At 39.9% G+C, this 23,823-nt stretch overlaps 1 protein-coding gene across 1 annotated transcript in view; it reads right to left on the bottom strand.

Annotated features, from left to right (window-relative positions):
* LOC141987660 (guanine nucleotide-binding protein G(q) subunit alpha) overlaps positions 1 to 23,823 on the bottom strand; it is a 227,867-nt gene that overhangs the window by 34,607 nt on the left and 169,437 nt on the right. The window contains exons 4-5 of the mRNA XM_074953214.1: positions 20,780 to 20,908; positions 18,947 to 19,076 (exon numbers count right to left, since the gene is read on the bottom strand). Coding sequence (XP_074809315.1) covers positions 18,947 to 19,076; positions 20,780 to 20,908 — 259 coding nt within the window. The remainder of the gene's footprint in view (positions 1 to 18,946; positions 19,077 to 20,779; positions 20,909 to 23,823) is intronic.

The following is a 23,823-nucleotide window of genomic DNA, read 5'->3' as shown; positions in this document are numbered from 1 at the left end:
CCTGCTTATCAGAAGCTGAGATGGCAAATAAGAACTGAATAACTACATTACAACAAGCAAAAGACTGGAAAAACTTAAAAGTGTTCTTCTCGCTAATCCTCAGTTACAAACATGCATTTAAAATTCACATCTGAGTGTGTACTCTCTCTTTTCTTTATAAAGCAGATGAACTCTGACCATAATGAATTAAACATTTTTCTTTGCATTTATTTTGTGTACTAGATGCTCAGATGAGGTCACTAGAATTATTTTCAAATGCTATCTTCTATCATTACAGATATTGTTCTACCCAATTTCTCTGTAGCTTTTCCAGTCTATAATAATGGTATCAGCTTGGCAAATCCAATATCTGCCTTTTGACATCTCAGCTAAGAGAATTTCATTCCATTTATCAAAACTCATGACCCCATTTATTTTCAGTGATATTATACTAAATTATTCTAGTTAGAATTAAGTGAGGTGTCCCAGAAGTATTAACCTATTTAGGGACATGGAAAGGATATTCGTTACTATTAAAAAAGCTCTCAGAAAATCAAACAGCAGTTAACTGAAACCATGCAACACTTACATTATCAATAATTAATATATTTAAATGTTTTGCTGCCTACAAACTCCATACAGTAACACTGTCCACTACTTTGTCCTTTCAGTCCTCCTCTTTATAAGATATATATATATAGAAACAATTCTCCATCCTCATTCACTCCTGCATGCCCAACTGCTTCTTGATTACAGACAATTACTAAAGTTAAATGTTAACATATTTCCTGAACCAAATGCATTACAATATCCTACTCTATTTCCATATGTTTGCTTTTGTACAGTGTTTATTGCAGACCTATAATATGTATAACTTTTATATAATGGCAATATTTTACTTTTTAATGAATACCCATTTGCCAATTTATAGAGAGGAACCTATGTTACTTTGTTTCACCTATTTCTTACATTGTGCAACATTATAATAAATATATTATGTATAATACATAATTTTAAAAGTGTCTGTCTAATGATAAACCCATATACATGCATTATATGTACATACACACAAATATACATGTTTGTATGTGATATAAAGGTTTTAATGTTATACATTTGAAATGGCCGCTTTACTTGCAAATAACAAAGCCATGAGTTATGCCAATAAAAAAAAACCCTTTATACCTCATAAATATGTATTCTTTATGTGACACATTGCAAGAAATCTATTTTGTAAATATTTTAAAGAGTTAAACATTTTATGGAGACTATTTTTGTGTCCTTCCACCTGTAAAGTCAGATGCCTTAATTACCAGGAGTTGCATAGTATAGGGCTAAGAGGAGGCTATAAAAAGACATGAAAATATAGTCTCTCAGGCTCTTCCAAGACTGTAAGTGATTGCCAGTTCTCAGTGGAAATCTGGTAATTTCTCCTACCAAGTAGCATAAAACCTTATATTTCTAGCCCTACTGAGCTGTAAGATATCAAACGTTAAAGATCTGTAGGCATAAGACTTGCCCAGGACTGAATCCAATCTATCCTGGGATCTGAGCAAGAATAATTTTTCCAGTAAAAATTCCAAAATTGAGAGAATAAAGAGAAAACATTTGTCTGGCAGGCTTTTTTGTTTTGTTTTTTAAACTGCAGCTGTTTGAAGCCACTCAGACTTGTGGAATGTTAGAAGAAGATCAGGGGAAAATTCAGTAGTGGGAGAGGGTAAGTAAAGTGGTCATATGTGTATGATAAATTACAGAATCATGTGATAAATTAATTTATCCCATAAATATCCACCTCCCAGCATGTGTGTGTGTGTATATTATATATACATGAAAACACCAACCCCTTTATAGCACATAAAATTAATGGAATTTTATTTAATTTGTAATACTAATGCTGTGATTGGTATAGTATATCCTCTGGGTCAAATTTTGCCCTCATTCACACCAGTGAGTCTAGAGAAACTGCAGTTGTACTGAGCAGCAGAATTTGGAACTTTTAAATGTCTCCTTCCTTCCTCCTCTTTTTTCTCTGGGTATTTAAGAAAGCAATAGAAATTCAGCTCTGCTAAATGTTGCTAGATCTTATCCCATGTTTGAAAAGGAAAACAAGATAATGCACAGTTTTCTCTTCTATATATTATGTATAATAGGATGCTTGACTGAACAAGCTGGATGCGATACGTAACAGGGAGAGATGACAATAGGTCAGAGGTAAGTGAGGACTGCTAGTTGAGTCATAATTAAGGTGCAGTCTGGCATCTGTTAATACTTTTCTTCGGGTATAAAACATTCCTCATTAACAGGCTGCAGTTTTATGAACCCTATCCAAATCAAAATAGCCTTACTGGCTACCGTCACTTAAGGTACACCTACACTCCAATTAAAAACTCATGGCTGGCCAGTGCGAAGAGGCTGCTTAATTGCAATGTAGATATTTGGGCTTGGGCTGGAGCCGGGGTTCCAGAACCATGTGAAAGGGGAGGGTGCCAGAGTTCAGGCTGCAGCCTGATCCCAAATGTCTACACCACAGTTAAACAGCCCATTAGCCCAAGCCCCACGAGCTGAAGTCAGCTGGTGTGGGCTCACCATGGGTGTCTAATTGCAAGCTTCAAGTGTCAGTAATAGCTAAGGCTGTTCTAATTCCCTACGCAGCACTTTCCTCTCCAAAATGCCTCTGTGGCCCATGAGACTAAGTCCTGTTGTGATTAATGCAACTAAAAATTTACTCCAATTGTAAGCTCAAATGTAAAAAGTATGTGCAAGTTCTTAAAACGTCTATAACTTTTTGCCTGCTTGGAAATTTAACCATGGAAAATAGGTCAAGTTGTTTTCAGTAATTAAATGTTATAAACAGGTGCAAGAAAACCAGACAGAGAAACTGGATTAGCCCAAACGAAAAAGCTGATAGTATTCTGCTGATATTATTCAAAGACTGTGTTGAAATTATGCTTGTTAAAAAATAGAGGATATGGAACCAGAAGTTAATGAAACAAAATTGGTATGTCAGATATTAGGCCTAACTGGTGGACAAAATAATGAGGATGAACTATGACACTCACGTTTCCCCTTTTTGGGTTTCTAAAAAAACTTTGAAAAAAAAAATGCACTGCTTGCCTGTTCCACCTTGCATCCCAGTTCAGCCTACTGGGGGTCAGGAACAACCTGGTAGACTTCTAAGCAGGAAGATGTTCAGCTCCCAATTCAGCTCATCTTGTCTCATCTCATCTTCCCTGATCCCAAAGTAGAAAGAGTAGACCAGACTTGATCATATAACATTTTTCCCCCCACGTGTGAGTCCTGAAAATCAACATATCATCATGACATCTAGTCCTCAGGGGATACCTAATTGCCGGCACTGCAAAGGAACATAAGATTCTGTTCTGTTCCCTTCCTTTTGTTCCCTCCCTCCCTTCGCTTCTCCCCTCGCTTCCTTCCTTCTATCCTCACTCTTATTCTCTCAGCTTCTCATCAAATCCTGAATCAACTTCACTGCATCAGCACAGCGAGACGAGAGGACCACAATCCTTCCCTGTCTAAGGAGAAAAGACCCAACTAGATGATACCCCTGACTGGAATGTGAACCAGGGTCTAAGCAACTGGTGCTGTGGTCAGCCTGTCAGCCAAAGCATCCATTTGTGACTGACCAGCCATCCAGTCTTCCAAAGACAACAGCAAAAGTTGTATTTTCTCCACCCTTTCTATCCACTCTCTCCTTCATCCTGTGACTGTTAGAAACAGGAGACAGGAGTACCCTTTATACATGAGGACTGAAAGTAAAATTAACCCTTTCCTTTTTGATCAGAGAAAGGTAGTTTCTGAAAATAAAACTCTGACATTTTGCTTCCAAAAGAAGAGAGACTTTAAAGGTTTTGATTAAGTTTGTTCTGTGTAATTTCTCAGTTTCAGTACAAATGCTTGTTTCAATTTCTTGTTTTTTTCTTGTGTTTGATCAATAAACATTGAACTTTAACATGAATGTTTTGGGTGTTTGCCAAGAAATCAAGTATACCAAGGTCGATGTAGGAAAAAACCCAGACCTCTTTATATCACTAGAATTACGTTGGAGGTTGAAAGAGTTTATAACAGATATATTAGCCCCAGGTTAAGGAGGTCCCTTTTCCTGGATAAGGTAACAGGGAAGGTTCCAGAACAATCAGGAACTTTCTGGAAACAAATAAGGCAGACAGGCTGATTAGAACACCTGCAGCCAATCAAGAAGCTGCTAGAATCAATTAAGGCAGGCTAATCAGGGCACCTGGGTTTAAAAAGGAGCTCACTTCAGTTTGTGGCATGTGTGCAAGGAGCTGGGAGCAAGAGTGCAAGAAGCTGAGAGCGAGAAGGCGTACTACTGGAAGACTGAGAAGTACAAGCAATATCAGACATTCAGAGGAAGGTCCTGTGATGAGAATAAAGAAGGTGTTGGGCAGAGGCCATGGGGAAGTAGCCCAGGGAGTTGTAGCTGTCACGCAGCTGTTACAGGAGCCAATGTAGACAGCTGCAATCCACAGGGCCCTGGGCTAGAACCCGGAGTAGAGGGCGGGCCTGGGTTCCCCCCATCCCTCTATTCCCCCAACTCCCTACTTGATACCGGAGCAGTTGAACTGGACTGTGGGTTCCACCAGAGGGGAAGGTCTCTGGCCTGTTCCCCGATCCACTAGGTGGATCAGCAGAGACTGTGGGGATTGTTCTTCTTCCTTTTCCCCATGCTGGCCAGTGATGAGACTAACTAAGTGAACGGAAGATTTGAGCCACGAAAGTGGCCAAACTGAGGGCTGCCGTGAACCTCTGAGGCGAGCAAATCTGCCAATAAGCGCAGGACTCACCAAGGCAGAGAAGGAACTTTGTCACAACTACCTTAAACTCTTTGGACCCTTGTGATTAATACAACAGCCCTGCACAGACTCTGCCCAACTCAGTCCCAGAGGAATGACACTAGGTAACACCGTAAACTAACTGTGTCCTCATCTGACAACTAGACAATAAAACTGGCAGATTTACATTGAAAATGTACACTATAACATGAACTGCACTGGAAAAAATAATAAATATTAAAAGCCCTAAACCAGTTTCATAATGATACAGGGTTGGTATACTTAAATGTTGATACACTGAGTTACGTAACTCCTGTATACTGTTGTTCATACATGAAAACAAGATTATGGAAAGAAACTATGCATAACTGAGAAGCAAGCATTTCCTTCTTTGTAAAAGCACAATACAAACAGAAAGGAAAAAGTTTTCAGGAAATATCATTCAGTGGATTAACTAGAAAAAAACCCGCTATCTTACAAAAATCACACTAATCAGGCCATGTAAACAGTGCAAAGTGGAGCAATAGAGAATTGGTAAAATGTTAGGTCAGATCTCTTAATTTGATTAAGAGGAAGAGAGATCAAAGGAGGATTATACTGTATCCTAGGATCACATTAGAGATGTTCTGGTTAAGGCCTTTTGGACATTTGATTCCCCCTTTCTCTCAACATTTTTCCTTTTGGGTGAAATTTGTCATGCCTGTTCTCAGCTCAAAAGTGAGTTTATCTTTTGCTAGTGAGTGGAAAAAAAACATTCAGTTGGTTACTGAGTTGTCCAAGCATGGGAGAAACAGGGTTCACATGTAAAAACAAAAGAAATCAGGAACATTTTGTGCTTGAATAATTCACAAATAGCATTGTTTTAAAACTGAAACTTTACATGTATGTAGTCCTCAATAAGAAATATCTACATTGCTAATTTTTTTTAAAGAAAGCTTAATATGATTTAAAAGCATATTCTGTGCTTGCAAAATCCTTTACTGTCCCTTATCTATTAATCACTCAAGAGGGCTGGTTTCCAGGTAGAAGCACACACATGCACCTATACATTTGAAGTAAACTCACATAGAAAAAAACTGAGAAAATATAAAGAAAACACACAAAGTAAAAATTTTAACTCCTTTGCTAATAAAATAAAGCCCAGTCAAATTTACGTTAATGCATTGTTAAGTTTGAAAATTTAACTGCAAAAAAGACAGGATACTCAGAAAATAAAAGAGTTTAATGCTGTTCGCTGGTGGAGTTTTTTTGTACTACAGCAGGGAAAATGGCCTTCAAGCCAGCAATACTGGCTATATGAGGATCACCATTGTGCAGGAGGATTCTCCAGTGGTTTAGAGCCAGCATGACCACTTCTATGCCAATCTTCTCCTGGCTACTGGTGTAAAGGACATGGCTGTGGATTGCTTAAGTCCCTGAAATCCCCAATGGCCCTCTTGGGCTACTGGCCATCAACACAAGTTAGAGCAGCCCTGACGCTTCTCTAAAATACGATGGCAACTGGCCCAGCACAGACAAGCCAGGACTGCGGGAATGCAAGGTGACTTAGAGCTCTTCCTTTGCAATGCATGCTTCTCATCCAAAGCCAAGGATCTGGGTTAAGTTTCCCCAGGACAATGTTAACTTGGCCATATTATCATTATATTAAACAACCTTGGAAACAGCTTAAACAGCAATCCAAAATCCACCAATGCACAAGGTCATATTACTGAATTTCTTGACTTTTGTCAGTATAAATTTGCAAGCTTAATGATGAATTCGGGGCACTTCCATAAATCTGTTTTAATTAATATTTGTAGAAACATTTTGTCTGAGATAGATAACTGTCCTATGCATTTCCAAAGTGAAGTGTCCATCACCACAGTATCTTGGCATTAGAATTAAACATGGCAAAACTTCATATTGTAGGATACCACTATATACGAAAAACAGTCACACAGGTTCACACAGTGGAGAAGAAGCCATGCATTGCTAATCACTCAACACAGATGACAAATTATCAGTGGCAGTATCACTGGCCTGATCCCAGAAAAGCTCTTGAAAGACTATAGAGCATTTTAGTTAAGAACAGTGGTTACACAGTCAAAGGTCTTCCCACATCCAAAATTACTCAAATTGCTTAAATGGAAGAGGAGGCTGCTTCCACAGGACAGCAGCTTGGCACAGTGACTTGGCTGACCTGACAGCTAACAAGATAGACCTCAGAAAAACACAAAAAGATTTGCTCTGATTTTCTAGAAATTTGTTAAATTCCCAGTCAATGGAAACCAAGATGTCGCTCTTCTTTCCCTTCCCTGCTCTCCTTCCCTCCCTTTCCACTCCTTTACTTTTTTGTTCTTTTTTTCTCTTCCCTTATTTTTGAGGTGTGGGGGCCAAATCAATAACATATACATTAAAAACAAACGAAGGTTACTCTTAACATCTCAACAGTGTATTATTTAGATCTGTGCTAACGCACCTGTCCCAATCTCTAGTTTAAAATATACAGGATTTCCTTTGTTTAATGGCTTTGTGGCACACTTAAGTTACACAAATCTATTTTATCTTTTAACAGGTTTTATCTTTTAACAAATTCTGAATCTTGTCTTCTTAGAAACATAGAATCACAGAGATGTAGGGCTGAATGGGACTTTGAGAGGTCATCTAGTCAAGCCCCCTCCCCTGCACTGAGTTAGGACACAGTATATCTTGACCACCCCTGACCGGTGTTTGTCCAACCCGTTCTTAAAATCCAGGGGATGCTGTGAAGGCCAAAAGTATAACTGGGTTCAAAAAAGCATCAGATAAGTTCCGGGAGGATAGCTCCATCAATGGCTATTAGCCAAGATGGTCAGGGCTGAAACCCTATGCTCTGGGTGTCCCTAAGCCTCTGACTGCCAGATGCTGGGACTGGACCACAGGGAATGGATCACTAGATAACTCCCCTATTCTGTTCATTCCCTCTGAAGCACCTGACACTGGCCGTTGTCAGAAGACAGGAAACTGGGCCAGATGGACCACTGGTCTGACCCAGTATGGCCATTCTTATGTTATTACCTCCAGTGACAGAGATTCCACAACCTCCCTTGGGAGCGTATTCCAATATTTAACTATCCATATAGTTAGAACCTTTTCCCTAATATCTAACCTAAATCTCCCTTGCTGAAGATTAAGCGAATTACTTTTTGTCCTATCTTTGGTGGACATGGAGAACAACTGATTGCTGTCCTTTTTGTAACACTCCTTAACAAATCTGAAGACTGTTTATCAGGTCCCACCTCAGTCTTTTTTTCTCATGACCAAACATACCCAGTTTTTTCACCTTTCCTCATAGGTCAGGTCTTCTAAATCTTTTATTGTGTTTGTTGCTCTTCTCTGGACTCTCTCTACTTTGTCCACATCTTTCTTAAAGCATGGCACCCAAAACTGGACACAATACTCCAGCTGAGGGCTCAACAGTGCCAAGTGGAGTGCGACAATTACCTCCCGGGTCTTACATATGACACTCCTTCTTAATGCATGGCAGATTTAGATTAGCCTTTTTCACAACTGCATCACATTGCTGGCTCACATTCCATTTGTGATCCATGATTAGCCCCACATCCTTTTCAGCAACATTGCTGCCTACCCAGTTATTCCCCATTATTTTTTGGCTTGGCTGTGTCCTGAACTTCTCCATGAGTGGGACAGAATCCATCCCAACAAGCCAGCCTGAGGATGAAGTAACTCCTGCATCTCCCGTGCCACCCTCCATGGTGAAAAATGGCCTTGTCATACTCCTTCCTCAGCTCCAATGCCAACGGTCACCTGTGCACAGGGAGCTTCACGGAGCTGGGCTCAGCGGTCAGCAAAGAATGTGTGTCCATTGTGCTGGCTCCACCACTCAATCCTCAGTTCAAGCTGTGTCTGGACATCTCTGCAACTGCAGAGGCATTGGCAGGATTATATAAAGAGGTCCTCATTGCAAAACATCACCATAGACTTTAAATTAAAATGAGGAACAAATATTATACACTTCTTATTACTTTGTTTAATGTTAGGAGAGTGCCATGCGACAGGAATGCTTACTGTCCCCACATCCACATTCAAGCAACTACATTTTACTGATGTGAGATAAATACACTCTTCTCCTACACGCGCCAGGACTGGAATGTTGGGGGAAAGCCGGGGGTGGGGGTGAATGGAGCAGCACTTTGATATCTCACTAACATCTATCCATATAATAGCGTCAGCGTGGGTGAGAGAAAGTGCAGCTCACTGAAGGGCAAAACTAAGCTCACCCAAACTGGTGTTTAGTTCTAAGCCATACTGAATTAGTTCCAGATCTGCAAGAATACAGGCCGAAGGCTGTCAGAATACAGATATATGCACAGAATACAGAATACAGAAGTTGGACCCAGAAAGCCTGCTTTGAACTAAAGTTATGAACATCAGATTTCAAAGTGAAAAACAAAAAGTTTCAGAAGTTTATTTTCATTGGTGTTAATGTGAATAGTAAATACTTTAGGTGGACAGAGGCGGACCAGTCTTCAGGACACCTAGGAATTTTGCAGCTTTTTACCTCCATAAGATGTTTTTAAAGAGAAACCTTGAAAAGTTAGAAGTTTTATAAATAAAGTATTATTACACAAAAATCAAGGCTGGAAATAAATTCAAGACTAGAAGTTATTATAACTGTGGGGATCAAGAGATGTTTTTGCTTACAGTGACTAGTCTCCAATCAGAATGAAAAAACATTTTCAGTTACATCACTCAGCTTTGCTGAAGTTGAAATCAAAGGTATTGTACTTAACAATAAGCCTTTGAGACATGAATGAAAATTGACAAGAAATATTTCAGACTGAAAAGTAAATATTCAATGTGGTACACATGTGCTGTCTGGCTAAAACCCCTCTGGTCTATGCTGAAAATTTACTGCTCAATGACAAGAACAGTATTTGCAAAAGCCAAACCTTCCTACAGCAACATATTGACATTAACAAACAAAGATTTTTTACTTCAAATCAAATTTTTGGCAAAACTGCTTCCCAAGAGCCTTTTGTTTCTCTTATGTACAATTAATTTCCATGACGTGGCAACATGAGTACAGACAATAGATGCACCCTCCTTGTCTGCTTCATGTTTTCTAGTGCACACATTTCCTCCTGAACCTCCAGCAGCATTTCCCAGATAAGAATTTCCAAAGCACAAATAGGTTAGTCTACACAATATTCCCTATACTTAGTCCCTATAGGGAAGATTTAGGAGCTCAAGTCCCATTAATTGTTAATGGGAGTAGTGCTCCTAAATCATGTCGGCACTCCTGAAAATCCGACTCTCAGCTTAAACTCCACATTTTACAAATACTTTGGTGGGTTTCTCTCCAGGAATTGCCACCTCTAGCAAAAAATTAGCAGTCAAGAGAAATTTGTTTTTCTGAGATGTGGCTGGTGCCAGTACAGAACGGGTCTGCCTGGAAAAGGCAGGAGTGAAAGTAGCCAAAAAGGGATTAGGCAGAAGTGGAAGCAGACGTGTGAGAAAGAAAAGAGGAGGTACGAGGATGCTTGGAAGGTGAATCAGACTATTCTCCTCTTAGCGCATATCACATAAGGATTGCTTCTCCTCTCAGCTGACATGAATGGAGCACAACGTTGTGGGGGGTCTTCACAATTCCTCTGCAGAAACTATCCCTTGGTCAGCTGGAGAAGTAATGAGTGCTCTAACCGGGGAGCCATGCAGATTAAGAGAGCTGCTTGATCTAGCTCAGAGATGGGCAAACTATGGCCCATGGGACTGTCCTGCCTGGCCCCTGAGCTCCTTGCCTGGGAGGCTAGTCCCTGGCCCCTCCCACACTGTTCCCCTCCCCCGCAGCCTCAGCTCACTGTGTCGCCGGCACAATGCTCTGGGCGGCGGGGCAGTGAGCTCCTGGAGCCGCACAGCTGCCTGTCCTGATGCAGCCGTGCCATCAGCCACCGGTGCTCCAGGCAGCGCGGTAAGGAGGCAGGGAGTGCGGGGGTTGGATAGAGGGCAGGGGAGTTTGGGGGTTATGGTCAGGGAGCGGGGGTGTGGATAGGGGTCAGGGCAGTCAGAGGGTGGGGAACAAGGTGGTTGGATGGGGTAGGGGCACCAGGGGTGCAGTCAGGAAAGAGAGGGGAGTTGGATAGGGTGGCGGGAGGCAGTTAGGGGCAGGGGGTCCGGGGGCGGTCAGGGGACAGAGAGCGGGGGGTGGATGGGGCAGGGGTCCCCAGGGGGCCATCAGGAAACAGGGGGGTTGGATGGGGCAGGAGTACTGGGGGGTCTGTCAGGGGGCACGAAGCAGGGGAGGTCAGATAGGGGGTGGGGGCCAGGCCATGCCTGGCTGTTTGGGGAAGCCCAGCCTCCCCTAACCAGCCCTCCATACAATTTCAGAAACCCGATGTGGCCCTCAGGCCAAAAAGTTTGCCCACCCCGATCTAGCTAATATAAGAGTTTGATGCAGCACCTGATCCATCAGGACAGAACATCTTTAGAGGATAATACTTCCTCCCAAAACCCCTCGAAGGAAGAATAGTGACCTAGATTTCCTAAACCCCTCTTTCTGGAAAAGGTAAATTTTGATAGTCATTTGGACATCTCAAGAATTCCATAGAACTTCATACCTAGCCAGAGGTTTGGGGCATGAGCTGAGGAAGGAGATCTCCACAGAAGGCTTTGAGAGAAAATTACGGTGAGAATAGCTAGAGAGGGATGCAGACTAAAGCAACAAGCCACCCCTATTCTATGGACTGAAGTGGTATCCATAACAAACTCTATCTTAGTTAATGCAGAGGATTATAGCGTACTGACTCAAAGGTAACCTTGACAGAAGGCTCTGTGGATTAGGCTGAAGGTTCCACAGGGGAAATGATGATTTAATTAGAGGCCTCGGGCATGAAATTGCCTTTTAAAACACAGGACAAAAGTTTAAAACTTAGATGCCTAAAGTGAGGTACCTTCAGCTGGTGTAAATCAGCACAGTGTCACTGAGGTCAATAGCGCTATGCCAATGTACACCTTCTGAGGCTCTGTACCCCAAATTCAAAATGGGAGTCCAGTTTGCTTGGAGACTACAGCAACCCAAAAAATGAAGGGAGTACAGAGATTTCTGAAGCCTTTTCTCTGCCCACTGGAACAGGAAAGCGGTCTCTTTCTTGGTCTGTCCCTGATACTACAGCGATGGTGTAATCCTATCTGATGAGGATAGGATGCAGAGGAGAAATATTCAGGAACAACAGGTCTAGATAGAATGCCCTTAGTCCTCTGAACCTAAATTTTCATTCTCTATGGGAGTACTCCCCCTTGTGTACTTCCCCTGGGAGTACAACAACCTTGTGAATGAACCAGATCCCTCTTCAACTGAGGACGGCATCTTCTTTTTTCTGCAGTTATTCCTGGAGAGGAAGTCCGTTTCAGGGAATGCCAGCTTTAAGCTGGTTCTGCGTGTTAGTCTCCAGCTACGCACGGTCAATCAGCATTTATCATCAGTTTGTGTTAAACAGCTTCAACTTTCCATTTGCATTTAAGGGAATAAACATATAGTGGTGAGGAGCAAATCTCAAAAAGTTGTGAAATTCAGTTTGGACAGCCATTCAAAGTTTCAGATGTTTAATACGAAGAGTATTCTGGAAATCAGGCTGTATATCTGTCATAATTTGCTTTTCCCTATGTGACTTCCAGTGCTTTCTGGTTTCAACAGTGTCATGAAAATGCTTTGAGAATAGCTCCCTCTTGATATGTCAGTTTCTAGTCCAGGGGCGGGCAAACTTTTTGGCCTGAGGGCCACATCGGGTTTTGGAAATTGTATGGAGGGCCAGTTAGGGGAGGCTGTGCCCCCGCCCCCTATCCGCCCCCCTTGCTTCTCGGCCCCTGATGGCCCTCCCCGGGACTCCTGCCACATCCACCCCCCCACTCCCTGTCCCCTGACCGCCCCTGGAACCCCTGCCCCTGACTGCCCCCCACAGCCCCATTCAACCCCCCCCGTTCCCTGCCCTCTGACTGCCCGCCCCCAACCACACCCCCACCCCCTGACCAGTACCCCGAACTCCCCTGTCCTCTATCCAACCCCCCCCCTGCGCCCCGCTCCCTGCCCACTTACCGTGCAGCACAGAGCACCGGTGGGTGGCGGCGCTACGGCCACACCGCCCAGAGCGTTGCGCCGGTGTAGTGTAGTAAATTGCTCTCCGTAACTGCTACCAGTAGCACATTCCTACCTGGAGCAGTTTAATACACTACACCGGCAGCATGGCGCACTGAGGCTGCGGAGGAGGGGGAACAGCGGGGGAGGGGCTGGGGGCTAGCCTCCCAGGCCAGGAGCTCAGGGGCCGGGCAGGAGGGTCCCGTGGGCTGGATGTGCCCACATAGTTTGCCCACCTCTGTTCTAGTCTATGGCTGCAAGAGGACAATGCAGAGAAGAAATAGAAACCAAAAGATAAACAAACGTTTTCATAACTCAGAAACATTTTAGGCTTGGTTTGAGTGAAGGGCCAGGTTTTGGTTGACTCTTGTTTTATCTGAACCTGTTCAATATCCTTACTTATCAGACCAAGCTGACATAAGGCAGGCCAATATGAAAATGTGTCAACTCATTTTAAGATTTTTTTTCTTAGTAATTAACTGTGAATGCAATATTATATATTACTGCATATAAACTAGATCAGAAATACACTCTACATATGACCCTCACTACAATTAACATAACAGACTTTACATCCAGCCTCTCTCTACTGCCCAAACTAACTTCAATCATGCTTTGTTCTCTGAAGACGGAGGCTTTCATGCATTATGAACTAGCCCTCACTGTGAAGGATGATCCTTAGTTTAGAACCTATGTACCATAATCCAACATTAAACCTGGTATTATCTGAATGTTAACACATTAAATTATTTCTATCACAAATGCAGGATCATGAAAGTAAGGTTTTAAAAAAATGTCATCTATAATAAAGAGATTAACCCAACATATTTTGGGCTCAGAGCCCACATATGTAATAAGCACCATTTATGCCACATGTTAAGAGCTTATAATGGTTTTGAGAAGTGTGTAGGGTGCTGTGTGCGTCCTCTGAAATGAGGTGATGATGACCTGTTCTGTTGATAGGTTTAAGCTTTCTGTAGTATTATTTTTATTGTGCCCTTAATTTTGGCTCTTTGTCCCACATTTGGGCTTTGGTGAAAGCAAAATATTGCTGGTACAGCAGTCTAATTTAGAGCATTACACGGATAAAAAATAATTACTATAATGCACATGTCTTGTAAAATAAAATAACATGCTGATGTGAAGCCCAGTTAAAGGAATACAAACTCTGATCATAAACAGAATGAAAAGATGTATCTCCTGTAGTACGTCAGTCTATTCCAGTCCTTCACGGATATGAACATTTTGTGAACATAAGAACGGCCATACTGGGTCAGACCAAAAGTCCATCTAGCACAGTATCCTGTCTTCCAACAGTGGCCAATGCCAGGTGCTTCAGAGGGAATCAACAGAACAGGTAGTCATCAAGTGATCCATCCCCTGTTGCCCATTCCAAGCTTCTGACAAACAGAGGCTAGGGACACCATCCTTGCCCATCCTGGCTAATAGCTATTGATGGACCTATCCTTCATAAACTTATCTAGTTCTTTTTTGAACCCTGTTATAGTCTTGACCTTCACAACATCTTCTGGCAAAGAGTTCTACAAGTTGATTGCGTGTTGTGTGAAGAAATACTTCCTTTTGTTTGTTTTAAACCTGCTGCCTATTAATTTCATTTGGTGACCCCCTAATTCTTGTGTTATAAGAAGGAGTAAATAACACTTCCTTATTTACTTTCTCCACACCAGTCATGATTGTATAGATCTCTATCATATTCCCCCATAGTCGTCTTTTTTCCAAGCTGAAAAGCCCCTGTCTTATTAATCTCTCCTCATATGGAAGCTGTTCCATACCCCGAATGATTTTTGTTGCCCTTTTCTGAACTTTTTCCAATTCCAATATATCTTTTTTGAGATCGGGTGACAACGCAGCATTCAATATGTGTGAATTAAATGTCTGAGTGCATACCAAAGCGATAAAATTGAAAGACCTCTGTTTTATTAGGGATGTACTTTTAGCTGGCTGATGTAACAGGAGTTTTTTCTAAAAAAACAAAACAAAAGGGCAAATCTACAAGCTCTTGCTCAACTCTTGAAACTGGACTTTATTAAGAACTAACACTGAAAAAGAGTCAAGTCTGTGTGGATACCAGACTTATTTTGCTATATCTATCATTTTCTGAAGTGATGTAACTTACGTCTATGCAATCATGTAAATATTATGCTGATTCATTTAATGTTACTAAATGAAAAAGACTGGCTAGGACAGATTTGGCACACCCTGTTAGGTTTTGAAGGGTAACTGAAACAGTTTCTGTTTTTTAAAAAAAGGAAATATTTCCAAATGTTAAATTATCTTATTACCCTGAAAAATTGTCACAAAGTTCAGCTAATATATGTGGTAACTGTTAAATTAACTATTGGTGTGTTTTGACTGCTGATTCCATCCTTTATAATTAGGCTTGGAAGGATTGGATTTTTATGGGAAATGTTGGTAAACTTTGATTTCACCATAGAAACGCGAACCAACAAAAACATTTTTCTATTGATAATAATTGAAATTAACCGAAAGATAAAGAAAGAAAAATGCTGCTTGATTTAAGGATATTTAGTTTATATATTTTGTAGGGCTGGCAAGCGATTAAAAAAATTAATCATGATTAATCGCGTTGTTAATAATAGAATACCATTCATTTAAAATATTTTTGGATTTTTTTTTATATTTTCAAATATATTTATTTCAATTACAACACAGAATACAAAGTGTACAGTGATCACTTCATATTTCTTTTTGATTACAAGTATTTGCACTGTAAAAAAAAAAAAAGAAATAGTATTTTTCAATTCACCTAATACAACTACTGTTGTGAAATCTCTTTATCATGAAAGTTGAACTTACAAATGTAGAATTATGAAAAAAAACTAAACCTGCATTCAAAAATAAAACATTGTAAAATTTTAGAGCCTGCAAGTCCTACTTCCTAATTTTAGAGCACTTAGTCCTACTTCTTTTTCAGCCAGTCGCTCAGACAAACATGTTTGTTTACATTTCCAGGAGATAATGCTGCCCGCTTCTTGTGTACAATGTCACCTGAAAGTGAGAACAGGCGTTCTCATGGCACTGTTGCAGCTGGCATCGCAAGATATTTATGTGCCAGATGGCTAAAGAGTCATATGTTCCTTGATGCTTCAACCACCATTCCAGAATATATGCGTCCATGCTGATGACAGGTTCTGCTCGGTAACAATCTAAAGCAGAGCGGACCAATGCATGTTATTTTCATTATCTGAGTCAGATGCCACCAACAGAAGGTTGATTTTCTTTTTTGGTGGTTCGGGTTCTGTAGTTTCTGCATCCAAGTGTTGCTCTTATAAGACTTCTGAAAGCATGCTCCACACCTCGTCCCTCTCAGATTTTGGAAAGCACTTCAGATTCTTAAATCTTGGGTCCAGTGCTGTAGCTATCTTTAGAAATCTCACGTTGGTACCTTCTTTGCGTTTTGTCAACTCTGCAGTGAAAGTGTTCTTAAAATGAACAACATGTGCTGGGTCATCATCCAAAACTGCTGTAACATGAAATATATGGCAGAATGCAGGTAAAACACAGCAGGGGACATACACTTCTCCCCCAAGGAGTTCAGTCACAAATTTAATTAACGCATTATTTTTTTAACAATCGCCATCAGCATGGAAGAATGTCCTCTGGAATGGTGGCTGAAGCATGAAGGGGCATATGAATGTTTCACATATCTGGCACGTAAATACCTTGCAATGCTGGCTACAAAAGTGCCATGCAAATGCCTGTTCTCACTTTATGGTGACATTGTAAATAAGAAGAGGGCAGCATTATCTCCTGTAAATGTAAACAAACTTGTTTGTCATTGGCTGAACAAGATTCAGAGAATCATAGAATCACAGAATAACAGAGTTGGAAGGGACCTCTGGAGGCCATTTAGTCCAACCCCCTGCCCAGAGCAGGACCAATCCCAACTAAATCATCCCAGCCAGGGCTTTGTCAAGCCTGACCTTAAAAACTTCTAAGGAAGGGGATTCCACCACCTCCCTAGGTAACGCATTCCAGTGTTTCACCACCCTCACAGTGAAAAAGTTTTTCCTAATATCCAACCTAAACCTCCCCCACTGCAACTTGAGACCATTACTCCTTGTTCTGTCATCAGCTATCACTGAGAACAATCTAGATCCATCCTCTTTGGAACCCCCTTTCAGGTAGTTGAAAGCAGCTATGAAATCCCCCCTCATTCTTCTCTTCCGTAGACTAAACAATCCCAGTTCCCTCAGCCTCTCCTCATAAGTCATGTGTTCCAGACCCCTAATCATTTTTGTTGCCCTTCGCTGGACTCTCTCCAATTTCTCCACATCCTTCTTGTAGTGTGGGGCCCAAAACTGGACACAGTACTCCAGATGAGGCCTCACCAGTGTCGAATAGAGGGGAACGATCACGTCCCTCGATCTGCTGGCAATGCCCCTACTTATACATCCCAAAATGTCATTGGCCTTCTTGGCAACAAGGGCACACTGTTGACTCATACCCAGCTTCTCATCCACTGTCACCCCTAGGTCCTTCTCTGCAGAACTGCTGCCCAGCCATTCGGTCCCTAGTCTGTAGCGGTGCATTGGATTCTTCCGTCCTAAGTGCAGGACTCTGCACTTGTCCTTGTTGAACCTCATCAGATTTCTTTTGGCCCAATCCTCCAATTTGTCTAGGTCCCTCTGTATCCTATCCCTACCCTCCAGCGTATCTACCACTCCTCTCAGTTTAGTGTTAGAAGTAGAAGTGAGTGGACTTGTAGGCTCTAAAGTTTTACATTGTTTTGGTTTTGAGTGTAGTTATGTAACAAAAAAAAATCTACATTTGTAAATTGCACTTTCACAGCAAAGAGATTGCAATACAATGCTTGTATGAGGTGAATTAAAAAATACTATTTCTTTTATCATTTTTACAGTGCAAATATTTGTAATAAAAATATACACTTTGATTTCAATTACAACACAGAATACAATATACATGAATATGTATATGAAAATGTAGAAAAACATCCAAAATATGTAATAAATTTCAATTTGATATTATATTGTTTAGCAGTATGACTAAAACTGCGATTAATTTTTTTAAATTGCGATTAATTTTTTTGAGTTAATCGCATGAGTTAAGTGCTATTAATCAACAGCCCTAATATTTTGACATGTGATGTTAACAATTTGTGTTTTAATGGTTATAAAGTTTTAATTTTTCAATCTCAACATTTACTGGCATAAAATAATTATTTTCTCAGCCCCCCATAATTTCCTGCAACTCTGAAAATTAAAATAGAGAATAATAGAACAAAGTGCTGAAAAATAAACATTGATGTTATCTGTCAAAATCATAAAAAGCTAATTCTGCCAACGCTATTTGTAATACACCATTTTCTTCTTTTGCTATTTCTCAACAGCTGCAAGAGCAAATATAACCCAGTGTAAAGACTATGCTGAGAAATACTGAAATGAAGCTGTTAGCCTCTCCCAGTACTTTAGGATCTGGATTTACAATTGTAAAAACAAATGCCATCATCAAGGCATCTCATTCTGCATTCCAGATAGTCTGAAATGTAAGATCCTTGTAACCACTCCAGCCTTACAGACCCTACCCATACGGCTCCATTGGAAACTCTACCTCCACAAATAACTACCATAAATAATTTCTTTGTAATCAACTAGATTCTACGGCAGCAAAAAACTGCTTGGCTCCACAGATCATCTGTACAGGGGATCAATTTGTATAACAGCATTTGAAGATCAGCGTTTTAATCTCTGCATTACTGTTGCTTTTGTAACCTGTAGTTGTATGATACTGCTGGTAGCCACATGGAAAACATTTGGGACTGGACATACCAATCTGTTCATAGACCATGACAGAACAGCTAGCTACTTTGAGATGAACTGGTAAGTACTAAGTATTATTTCTTTCGTTCTACTCATTTTCAGGCTCCCCTACATAATTCCCAAATACTCATGTGAAAAACACAGCTCTACATAGTTCACCAAACCATGAGCTCAGGTTTCAATCAATTGCAATGCTCAAGAGAGTGCTTTCAGTCAGTGCTTACCTCATTGTCCGACTCCACAAGTACTTGATCATATTCACTAAGGGCTACTAGAAACATGATAGATGTGACATTTTCAAAGCAATGTATCCATTTTCTTCTTTCTGATCGTTGGCCTCCTACATCCACCATTCTGCAAGGTTAACAAAATCCACATCAATTCCAGGGGGAAACAAAGCCTAATAAAAATCAATGTACATCCACTTACGGAGCATCAAATTCAGCAATTTAGGTAATGAACAATTTGGGTGGAAACCAAAAAAAAAAAAAAAAATCCCTTTTTTGTTAGCAGTCATTCCATTAATATTTAAAAATCAACAGTGTATGTGTTGCGGAGGAGGCAGGTTGCCATGTTTCCTTTATAAGACTGACATGGCTTATAAATTTTAATAATTATAAGCTTCATCCTCTCAAGTGCTCTGCATGCAGAAATCCCTTTGAAGTAATTCTGAGCAACACTCGGGGAGTGCTTGCAGGACTCAGCCTCGTAGATTTAGCAGAAACAGGCATGCAGAGCCTAGGGTAAAGTAGTTTGTAGCCAAAGTAAAAATGCTTGTAACTGAAATAGTTTCTGTATTTTTTCCATATAATTATATGATATATTTTGAGGAATTAGCAAATAATTTTCAAAAGATAACAAATAAATATATATTGGGGGACTGATGATCGAGTGAGAAATACATGTGAAATGAACATTGAACTGAAGTAAATTTAATCTTTTGGATGGGATAGGTGATCATGTGACACATAAGTAAACTTAGAATCAACATAAAATTTGAAAAACATGTTTTATTGGAAGTGCTTAAGATGTTATGTGTATTTTTCAATTTCTGCCAAGAACACAAGTTAGTCCTTTGTATGTGTTTGGATAGAGGTTCATCCATTCCTTTAGTATCAACTGCTTAAAAATGATTCAGTGTTACAGTTAAAAATAATTAGAAAAAAATTATACTACTGCTATTACACTTCAGTCACTTGAAGAATATGATGGAGTGAGCATATAACAGACTGAAATTTGGTATGATAGCATAAATGTCCTCTTTTTGCATTTTGAATTTGCAATTGTAACACCCCATTATTCTGTATTCATGCAGTAGTGAAATGCATATCAGGTATTGAGTATTCCTACTGAAAAACAATGAACATGAGCTAAAAAAATTTGGGCACATAACATAAAATAAGCATTTTCAAGTTTAAGTTGATTCTCATCCTGAATTCAAAAAGAGCCTCAACTCAATCTCCCTTTTGCAGGCAAAGTTTTGCACCCACAATTAATTATCAGCCCAAAAGCTCTTACTTAGATGTTTAAATTGCAGGTGCAATCAAGTATTTATATTTCTAAGTGACAGCATTTGCACTTGAAATTAACTGTGGGTAAAATTATTTGTAGAAGTAAAAGTAAGCTTTAAATATGTGAACTATTCATTAAAAATCAAGCCTCTACGTTTATCTTTGCGTCTCATCTAATAAATAGGAAAAGAAGATGCACAACTGACTTTGGTTTATATATGTTTATATACATATAATTTGTAATTAAACATTGCTATAAATATTTTTAAAAAATCAATTCCAAATTATTCCACTATGACCATAAGAACTGAATTAAAACATACACAGGTTTATTTTCTCTCCCTCACTTGATCTCTTTACTTATTTCCTATAGTCAATTGGTAACAACTTGTGTACAATAACAAAGAAACAAAATGATCAAACAAATAACTAAAGTGCAGAATCAATTTATGTTTACACACTTTTTTTTTTTACCAGTATGTGACATTTTATATAACTAACATACAACAAAAAGAAATGTATTAAGCGGTTTTTCTTGTTTTCTACCTGAAAATGACGCTTTGTAAGTCGAATGGATATTCAATGATCCCTGTTGTTGGGACTCGAACTCTAAGCACATCTTGTTGGGTGGGCAGATAGGCAGGTTCTGCTATACGGTCCAGGTCATTAAGATAGCTACAGACAGGGAGAAACAACAGGAACGCAAGACAGTGACACCATAATCCCACTGAGGGAAGGAGCAGGGCCAGGTGAGGAAGGTAAATGGGAGAGTGGGATGGGAAGAAGAAGTGTAACAGAAATAGAGTATAGGTAAAAAAAAAAGGGGGGGGCGGGGGAAGAGAGGAGGGTGCAAGGAAGTTCACCATTCTTCCCACCTACAGAACCCTGCTCTTAAAGAAATGCCATCATAGACTGGATGTTGGCAAAGAAACCCTACCACAAGTGGCACCTTAGAGACTAACAAATTTATCTGAGCATAAGCTTTCGTGAGCTACACCTCACTTCATCGGATGCATTCAGTGGAAAATTCAGTGAATGCATCCGATGAAGTCAGCTGTAGTTCACGAAAGCTTATGCTCAAATAAATTTGTTAGTCTCTAAGGTGCCACAAGTACTCCTTTCCTTTTTGCGAATACAGACTAACACGGCTGCTACTCTGAAACCTACCACAAGTGTCTCAGTATTATTATTTTCCTTTTCACCAGATTATGCTTGGCTTTCTGCTAAGGCAGTGTTTCCTAAACTTGTTCCGCCGCTTGTTCAGGGAAAGCCCCTGGCGGGCCGGGTTGGTTTGTTTACCTGCCATGTCTGTAAGTTCGGCCGATCGCGGCTCCCACTGGCCGTGGTTTGCCGCTCCAGGCCAATGGGGGCTGCGGGAAGCGGCGTGGGCCAAGGGACGTACCGGCCGCCAATTCCCGCAGCCTCCATTGGCCTGGAGCAGCGAACTGTGGCCAGTGGGAGCCGCGATCGGCCGAACCTGCGGATGTGGCAGGTAAACAAACCGACCTGGCCCGGCCCGACAGGGGCTTTCCCTGAACAAGCGGTGTCTCACGTTTGGGAAACACTGTGCTAAGGAATTCCTAGATTCAACCCACATAAGTACTCAACACTTTTAAAAGCAAGACAAAAAAACATATCAGAGAGATAAAATTGTGTAATTCTATATACAAATGTAGATATTAATTACCTGATGTATAGAAAGAGGTGTTCAAACAGATTTGCATGTTTTTCTACTGTATCTGGGAGCACACACAAAGATAGGCACAACAGATAGCTAGATACACATACCCGAAAATCCTGAACTGCTCTAAAACAAAGGTGAATTGACTTAATGTAGATCAAAGCCTGGTTAGAAAACTTTCAGAAGACAAATGGACTCCCTAGGAAACATACAACTGGCCAGAGCCAGGACAAAAAGATATACCCTCCAGCTCAGAGGATTATTCATTGGTGCCAGTTGTGGACAATTCACAGATTTTAAGGCCAGAAGAGCGGTGGATAAAAACGAATGACTTTTAAAAATAAATAAAAAACATCAGATTTATTTTATTTAATTGGATTTTTTTTGATAAAATGATTTTTGAGGACAAAACCTATCTAAAGATGGTTTTAATTAAGATACATTATAGCTCAAAGATATAATGGAATAGGGATTATAAATTCTAATTCTATAGCATGAGAATATATATTCATGTGATGTTTAAGAAAAGTTTTGTAAATGAGTTCTAATAGTTGATGGATTAGGGACCCAATCTTATGGGGTTCCACAGGCTTCTGTAGAGATTATTTAGGTTAATCTTTCTATCTACCCAATGGGACTCAGTGCTCAGTCTAGAAGATACCATCAGAGACGCTTAGTTTTGCCATTCTCAAACTGTGGATTTGTGTCTCCAGAGGTAACGTGGTCGTTAACAGCAAAAATGTTTTAAATAAATAAATAAATAATAGAGAGAGGTGAGAAATAACAGACCTCAACTCTGTTGTCCCTCTGCAAATTTGAGTACACAGAGTCAATCCCGTACCTCTCTCTAAAAGTGAAAAGTTTCAAAAAGTTCAATGAATAGAAGATTGTTGGGGCGGAATAGATCTGGACAAGGAGAAGAAGTCTGGAGATAAATGTGAGAAGGGAGGGACAAGCTGTAAGAGAGACCCAGTTTGGTAATAAGAACCATTCAAGAAATATATGTTTGCTGATGATATTTTAAAGAAAGTCACACCAGTGAACTGGTGGAAGTCACTTCAGCACTTGGATTCAGAGACTGTTGAAGTGATAATCTCACTTTAAACAGCAGTAGCTTCTTCTGCTGGTGTAGAAAGAATATTTTCTTCCTTTGGACTAATTCATTCCCAATTGAGAAATCGTTTGGGACCTGAAATAGCAGAAAAGCTTGTTTTTCTTTTCCAGATTATGAACAAAGAGGAAAATGAAGGTGAAGATGACTGAGTTAGCTGAAGAAGCCAGTATTTTAAGTTTCTCATGTTGACCTGGCTGACAAAGTCGATTTCATTTTTGTTTTTAAAAAATATATATATTTCATTTAACTATTTTAGTTAAAAACAATTTTAACAAAAGCAAACCTGATTTTAAAAAACTTGAATGTTTAACTAAATTCAAAAATTCATATGCTTGTTTTGTTAAAATATTATGTGTTTGCTGTTGAAGAAAAAAATCCAGAATACTTAACGTTGTTGTTTTAGTTAAATAAAACAATTTAAAGGTCTGTCTGGTGATGTTCTCCTCCTAATACAACATGGAAAGAAAATCCTCAAAATATTAATGATTAACCTGTTGAATTGGAGATAGTTCATCTCGCAAATGACTTCATAAATATCTGCTTCAATTACTTTTGGTAAATGAAATAACCAAACAATCATTCATTTTCTCATATAGCTGTAAAACTAATCTGAAAATTTTTCTCAATAAATCACTGTAAAAATGTATAGTGTGTACCTTCTAAAATGAAACCTACATCTATCTCTGAGTTGTGAAGACTATGTATTAAGGTTATAACAACCAACAAGAATGCACTTTTATGTAGAAATCCATGATTAAATCGAATCTTCCTGACTAATGATTTAAATAATGATTT

The sequence above is a fragment of the Natator depressus genome, chromosome 5 (assembly GCF_965152275.1).
Source record: "Natator depressus isolate rNatDep1 chromosome 5, rNatDep2.hap1, whole genome shotgun sequence".
NCBI lineage: Eukaryota > Metazoa > Chordata > Testudines > Cheloniidae > Natator > Natator depressus.
Note: the sequence above shows the minus strand (reverse complement) of the source record. Positions and strands in the feature narration are given on the sequence as shown.